Raw genomic sequence first — 7829 nt, forward strand, 5'->3', positions numbered from 1 at the left:
AAGCACAAAAACAATGTTTTTCTGAAGTGACCAAGAAAACAGCAGTTTGAAAAACGCTGAAGTCTCATGAGAAACCGGAAATGATCAGCAGAGCAACGTGGACAGGCCGCGTAAGGATTGAGGTCGCACGTGACGTCGATGAGAGCCCACGGCCGGGACAAAAGTGGCACTTGAGATGCACACTCTGGCATACAAAATGCCTGTGGGGTCTTTTGCAGGAGGAGGTACACCTTGTACGAACCAGGTGTGCTCTCTATCGGCTACATCTTGCGCCCCCCGCGGGGAGCTTTCAAGCATCACGTAGGTAACGAAGCAATCTCACAGGAAGGTGACCCTAGGCAGGCTGAGCTTGCCAAAGGTTGTGTGGGTCTCCTGGCGTATTTTCTGCGTGCAGTATTGTCTGCCAAATGAAAGAAAAATAAACTTTGATATTGTAATTCGTGCCCTATGCTTCTGGTTCTATTATTCCCATTTAGAAGCACACACTAAAAAGTAAGAGTGGCGTGCTGTAAGCGTGCTTTCTCCAGGCAACCACAAGCAATGCGTATTAAGACTCATCCTCACAGCATGTTTCCTGTTTTTAATAAGCCCTGGCTCTCGTCCCACTAGGGACAGGACACCCAGTATATCGCTCCTCACGGCGCTCTCAATAGTTGATTGGGGCGATGTGCTTAAGCGGTAGCACTGCTTGCGCAATAGTCGCCGTGGCTAGCGCATAAGGGGTGCAGAGCGATGGGACGCAAGAGTCTAAATAGCTGCACCTGTGTTGCATTCCTAGCTTACAGTTAGTGTGTGTCTTTGCATTTGCATCCAGTGCTCCGGCACTCAGTACTCTGTGCTTCGAGGCAAAGAGCCGCACGCGTGCAATTGCTTCTTATAGAAGTAGATTAAGTACCTTCGCATTCGTCATGCTGCACTGGATTTAGGGTTGACTGTTCGACGAATACAGTGCAAACTGAAGCAGATGCGTCATTTCCTTGTTCGGTTCAACTCGGTTGGGTGCGCACTCTTTAAGTGCGACAGGTGAACATCTGAATAATAAGTGCCTTTCGTCACCACTTAATGCTTGATCAACAGCGGAAAATAATTATATCAGCAATAAAAATTGTTGCAAGGAGTTGATATATAGCAATGAACGAAAAGCCGGCTACACGATCTGTTCCAAACCTGAATGGGCAATTTGAAAAGAGACGAAAACGTGCCAAATACGCTGACATGCTGACTACTGCGCTTTTCAGAATGGTGGTCAAATTCTTGAAGGTGGAAACAACTGGCCACTCCGTGGCAACAAGAACACACTATGGGAAGGCGGCACCAGGGTACCGGCTTTTGTGGCAGGACCTCTGCTAAAGAAGATCGGCTACTCAAACAACAAGTACGTTGATATGGTTACGGGTATGTTCAGAGAGCACGGCAGATAAAGTGGCATACAGTCGTAGAGAGCGCTACTGTGATCATTGCACATCAAAAAGTCAACAAATAAAAGCGTTCGAAAAATTCTATTGATCTGCCTTCGTAGAGATAATTTCTCAAGATCTGCATCTTCGCAAGTACTAACATGGAGATCAGGCGCTGCTTCTTGTACCCGAAGTTTGGCAGTCCGCAGTCCTTCGTCCGTGCCACTTGCATGCTAAAAGCGATGCTAAGAAGCAATGCTTCATTACTGTATTCTTTATTTTCAAAACCATCTCTCGAGGAACATGTAATCTGTGATGCCTCGTATTTGTTTAGTAAAAGAACTTTGTGCGCATGCATCTATTGTTCAAGACTGCATCTTGTGCGATGAGAATACTTGAAACTGCTTCGTGCGTCTGTGTGTAATTAATTAGGCTATTTTACGATGTGGTCTCGAAATACCTCTTGATGACTGCTGAAATTACATACAGGTCTGCAGCTTTCTTCCGAATACTGCTTTCTATGAGCAGGGAGCATTCATATAGACGTCAACAACTAAGCTTCTGCACTGCACTGATAAAAATCAGAGGATGCGGAGTGTCATGGTGAAGCTCTATGAAATGAACTTTCTTCAAACATACATTTGTGTTTAAATGTTTATGGGTCCTCGTGAATTCCTATGTGATGCTGTCGGGTGCAGAATAGTGCACGCAGTCGACTGGTTTCCGACTCTGCTGGGACTGGCTGGCGAAGAGCGCGTAAACGGCGACCTGGACGGAGTGGACCAGTGGCAGGTGCTAAGCGAGGATGCGCGCCAAGTACGCCAGGAGTTTGTTTACAATCTGCGTAGGCGCGCACACTTGGAGGGAGCGATCAGGTAAGGGTGGTCTGCACTGAGTAAATTTCAGTTGACTACGACGCAGTCGCTTGATAGGCGTTTAATAAAAGTGCGAAACAATGTTCGGAGCAAATTGATTTCTTTCGTTAGGACGTACGATGCTTTTGAAGTGCTAAATTCTTTAGAATACGGAATAAACTGGCTACAGACAAGACGAAGCGTGAACTAACAACTGTTTAATAACAAAGAAGGTTTTCACTATTATACAAAGAAGGACACGCACCACACAGAAGTGAGATGCAAAAAAAAAAATATAGATTACAAGGGGTGCAAAAAAAAAAACACACGCACATGAAAACAAAAAATAATGCCAAGAACACGCCCTCAGGAAAACAAATCATGAAAGCACGCCCCGCGAAGAGTTGAAACCCTATATGGATACCCCACGACTGCCGCATCAGGATCACTTTTTTTTTAAATGACAGTTACAAGGAAACATCGATACCACATTTTTCGGCTGTGGAAGATTTAACCATGAAAGCTTCTATTATCTTTCTTTCGGTCTTGGTTCTTGCGTGTGCAATTTTAGAAGTCGTTTCGAAAAGGGGTTCAGAAATTTTGGCACTGTGGCAGTGCGTTGCCAGCTTACCCGGGTTGTTCATCAGACCACACTCGTTGCAATACTCTCCCAACGTTTTGTTATTTCATCTCCTGCTTGTTTCACATACCGCCCTGCTCAGGCTAGTGGTATGCGATAAACCAGGTCACTGTCACACTTGACAAAACGCTTCTCATGCTTTCATGGAGCACGTTGGCCCACTGGAGGCGTCACATTCACAGTTCATCATTGCGCACCGCCCCGAAAGCTTTTTTCGGGCTGTGAAAACAATAGGGATACTATGTCTGGCTGCATTTTTCTTTAGGCTGTGGGAAACTCATTGTATATCGGGGATGACGACCGGCAGCACCTTTTCCTCGATTTTCATTTTTATTTTTCTTTGTTGCCTCTCACAGTTCCAACGTCCTTGTCCAAGGTTCAGGCCAAAACGATACCGGGGTATCCACTAATTTTCTCTTAAGGCTGTCGCCAACCTTATGCAGACAATTTCTTTTGATGACCTGCGTTTTGCAAGGGAGTACGCTATTAATCTAGTTATCAGCTTAGAGTAGCCAGAACCGTAGCGAAGTAATCCTTTATCACGTTTTGTCTTGTATATCCAGCACGTGTGGATGGATCCTGCTTTCATGTGTTCCGATATCAAGGAAACTTACAGTATTTCAATTTCTTGACAATTAAAGCGTGTAAGCTAGACCTTCAAATACAGCAAATTAAAAACGCATTGACAAAAGAGTTCGCGTGAGCATCACGCTCAATTTCGAACGGGGAATCCAGCAAAACGTCAACAGTACAGCGGAAGCTGTTGTGGCTTTTTACCCATATCTGTTTCCTCATGCGTGTATTATTACTTGGAAATAAATAAATAAATAAATAAATAAATAAATAAATAAATAAATAAATAAATAAATAAATAAATAAATAAATAAATAAATAAATAAATAAATAAATAAATAAATAAATAAATAAATAAATAAATAAATAAATAAATAAATAAATAAATAAATAAATAAATAAATAAATAAATAAATAAATAAATAAATGATCATATCTTGCGCGTCAAATAAAAGCAAAATTACCGGTCTGGATTCTATTAGGAATTCGATTGTCTTTTCCCAGCAACATTATTTTGAGCTGACGTGCAGGACATGTTATACCACATTCCAAAATTTGCAGCCATGTCACCAGTAGAGGAGGCCATGAAGCGCTATAGACTAACTAGATATCAAAATCAATGGGGTACAAACGTCAACGGTGGCCGCATGAATCTACTGCAGACGTATCTCGATCCATTGCTTGTCCAGCATGCGGGAAATATGGAAATATGTATGCCTCGCACCAGTGCTGCCAGATTGGTTCACCGTTAAGGGTAGCAGGTGTTTGAAGCAAAATTTGGGGTGGTCGCATGCCTTGATAGAGCAGCACGCCTCAACAAGCGTCATCCTTCGCTCCGCGCTGGTTTCATAATGCCTAATTGAAAGGTTACAAGACTATTTCACTTCGCGGCGGACACAACCAGCCCACTGGCATACGAGCATGAACCTAAGCGAAATTTTACAACACTGAAAATGAGCAAAACTATCTCACTTCTCGGTGAGCTCCTCATCGGCACTCTCCGCTTTCCTTTTCACGCGTGATGCGACATTGATTCCTCCGATGTATGCTTTATATTTGTCTCTTTAGCTGAGAAAACAATGTTTTCACTTAAAAAAAATTATCTGCCGTGAAGTGTTCGAAGTATTATGAACTGCCCTGAGTATTAAGAACCATGAGACGCTACCTTTCATTCATTTTGCTTGTGAGCATATCTCTCCCAGCCAAAGTATCTGACCAGCGTGTTAGAAGAAACGTTGGACTGATTGCCAGCATTGTGCTGCACGTTTGGCACATATGGAGGCATTTGTGGTGGAAGGGGTTACTGAATTCGGACACAGCGCGCTTACAGAGAAACAAATGCGACCAATGAATTGCTTTGGTTTGGCTTGGTTTATCTGGCTTAACGTCCTAAATCGGCTCAGGCTATGATGTACAATGCAGTAAAGGGCTCCGGATTAATTTTGACCACCTGATGCTCTCCAACGTGCACTTAAATCACACGGATGCCTTGTGCCTCGCCTCCATCGAAGCACTTCCGCCACTACAGTGGACTAACTCCGTGTTCTCGGGTTCAGCAGTCGTACGCCCAACCCCGGTGGGGCCAAGCAGCAAATTGCATTAGTTAGAAACTCAATTGTTCGAATTTAGCAAACTTAACTTATTAGCTAACATGATTTGCCTGTTTCCTGATACCCGTCCACGAATATTTCCTTCAGTCTGCAGTGTATTTGCTAGGAGTTCTAATGCAGCGAATGGCAGCTCGACATCCTTCAAACAGGAAGCGTATAACTCGCCTGTGTGACTGAAAGAAAAAGCAAAAGACTTGAATGGAAGCTTGGGGAAGCTTAGCAAGTGATGCGATGCAAAAAATAATTGTCGTGCGAAGAAAAGACAACTTGAACTGCACCTACTAGAGATGTAATTCGAATTGATTACGTAATGTGTAAATATAAGATTTTCTTTGGTGCCGGAAGAATAGCTTGAAAGACGAGCTCACAAAATGAGCATAAGGTGGGCGTGGTAAGCGCAGAATAATGGTGTGTATATAACCGCTTGTCTTGTCGTGGTCTGATTGGGCTCAGGCTAGTGATGAGGATCATGGCAGCTGCTACAGCAGTCTGCTTCTGAGATTCAAAAAAGGATTTCATAAAAAGAGACAGAAACTCTTTTTTCTTTCATTATTCAGTTACGCATCTGCTAGTTGTCGCTCTACCGCCAGTGTTAGGCTGATTTCATTGTTTACTTTGCTTTGCTTTTCTCAGGCACGGCGACTACAAGTTCATCTTGGGTGACGGCGGGCACCCAAACGGGTGGTATCCGGAGCCCACTTCCGACATTCTCAGCGGAAATTTAGACGGAAGAAACATCTCCCGCGCACTTTATAATATTCGAAGTGAGTAATTAATCTCAGCTACCTTGGAAACCTGTTGTAGCGAATATGAGCTAAAGAAAATCAAAGAGAAAAGTAAGAATGCAAGTGTTCAGAAAAAGATTTTTTTTCCTGTACACTTCTTCACAGGAGAACAGAATATTACTGGCAACAGAAAGCGGCCGTGTCTCAGTAAAGTTCCTGGTTATCAAGCCAACTTTTCCTCAAGGATACCAAAATGTCGAGATATATTTGTAAAGCGATGTTGTGAGTTTTGCCACTGTATACAAATAGTGCTCCTGGAACGAGCTGTATTGAATACTGCGTATCGTCGATGTTTGGTCTATAGGTTAACCATCTTTCCACAGCCCCCCCCCCCCCCCCCCCACTACTATTTCCTTAAATAACAGATATTGCGCATAAGGCACCTTCAGTATGGTTTTTCTCATAAGACCTTCCCTGTCAAAGCATGCTTGGAATACTTGTGTTTGTCCGTATGGCGTTATATCTGCCCAAATCATCATAAACAGGAGGATTATCAGTGCTTCAGCCAGTTCTGCTCATCTTCCTCGCGCAGACGACCCGCAGGAGAGGCATGACTTGTCAGCTACACAGCCGCAAATCGCAGCGCGGCTGGAGAAGCGGCTGCGGAAGCTGGCGGAAGATATGATTCCCGAAGACAACCCCAAAGACGATCCGCGAGGTGATCCTCGGCGCTGGGGCGGGCTGTACGCGCCCGGCTGGTGTACCGTACGCGAACACACCGACGTGTCGTCGGCCGCACTCTCGGCTGTACTGACCAGCGAAGACAGGCAATAGCTTCAAATTATACTGTTTATGTAGACACCTTGGCTCTAAGTGAATAAATTTTTATAAAATCTGCTCTCAGTACTGTGGTCGTCGGCTTACACCACAACAAGTAATCAGCGCACAGACGCAGTCACAGTGCGGCTTATAGCGGCGCTTCTACTAAATGAGAGGATGAGGGATGGGGTGGTGGGGTAGTGGGGCAGGTAAGAGGTGGGGGGATTTCCTTGATGAAGTTGCATACTCCAATGACATGTTGGAGCGTGCCTATCTCAGTCTTGCAGAAATCACGTTCCTTCTGGTACCTTTCCGGGTACATCTTGTACGGGTACCGAGCGATGGGAGACCTTGCTAACCAGCCCCGCCGTAGAAGACCAGCTCGTCCTGATCTCCAGGGGCCAGGCGGCCAGGGATGCATATGGGTCCCGTGAAGAGGGAACCACTCCCATCGACGGCGTCTAAGCAGACGTCGTATTTAGCTCGAGCAAATAAACTCGTTTCTCTCTCTCTCTCTACTAATGAGAAAGTCGCTCACCAAGATGTGTCTGATATGGGCCACAGACATGGCTCTGACAGGAGGTAGCTGGAAGGTAACATGACCGAGCACCCATGCTTCGTTGCGTTGTGTGACCTAACGATGCCGCGTGACGTGACAAACCTGAGAAGAGCTGCCAACTCTGGCGGTTCATTTGAAGTGGGAGGATGGGATAGGAATCAGCGTTCAAGGATTCTTGGATGCCGAGTCAGGCACAATACTCCCAGGTCACGCAGGCCCGCTCGTACGTATTGGTTAAAGCGGGAATTTACACCTGTGTCGGATGGTCAAATACGACGGTAGCTGAATGACATGGTAGCTTAGGACTGCATGTTAATAAGAACGTGGGAGTTGTTCGAGGCATAAGGTAAGGGACTGGTAACTAAGCCAGCTGAAGCTACATGTTCGCGGGCTAGGAATCACAAAATGAGCCGTAGACAAAACGATTAGGGCCACACCTTCAAAAAGGAGGAGCTTATAACTGTCCCCCATAGCTTCACAGCGATAGTGTCGCCGAAGCCGCTGTGAATAATTCGGTTGAGATGGGTGACCGTTTGGCTAACTAAAGTGAGCTACAGCTCATCTAACTGGGTTCAACAGTAGGCTAATATTTCAGTACAAATGCGTTGAGACAATATTAATTCACCCTATGTGTTTATTCGACCTGCTGTAA

General features: G+C 44.9%; 1 protein-coding gene across 2 annotated transcripts in view; it reads left to right on the forward strand.

Moving 5' to 3' along the window:
* Positions 1-6697, forward strand: part of LOC146204221 (arylsulfatase B-like) — a 26180-nt gene extending 19483 nt beyond the window's left edge. For both annotated transcript variants that reach the window (XM_084586269.1, XM_084586273.1), the window contains 4 exons: positions 1239-1375; positions 2096-2272; positions 5708-5838; positions 6392-6697. In XM_084586269.1, the coding sequence (XP_084442395.1) occupies positions 1239-1375; positions 2096-2272; positions 5708-5838; positions 6392-6633 (687 nt within the window). In that variant the 3' untranslated portion in view covers positions 6634-6697. The remainder of the gene's footprint in view (positions 1-1238; positions 1376-2095; positions 2273-5707; positions 5839-6391) is intronic.
* Positions 6698-7829: the final 1132 nt, after the last annotated feature.

Source organism: Amblyomma maculatum, chromosome 1, assembly GCF_055883805.1.
Source record: "Amblyomma maculatum isolate TAMU_Amacu chromosome 1, ASM5588380v1, whole genome shotgun sequence".
NCBI classification, from domain to species: domain Eukaryota; kingdom Metazoa; phylum Arthropoda; class Arachnida; order Ixodida; family Ixodidae; genus Amblyomma; species Amblyomma maculatum.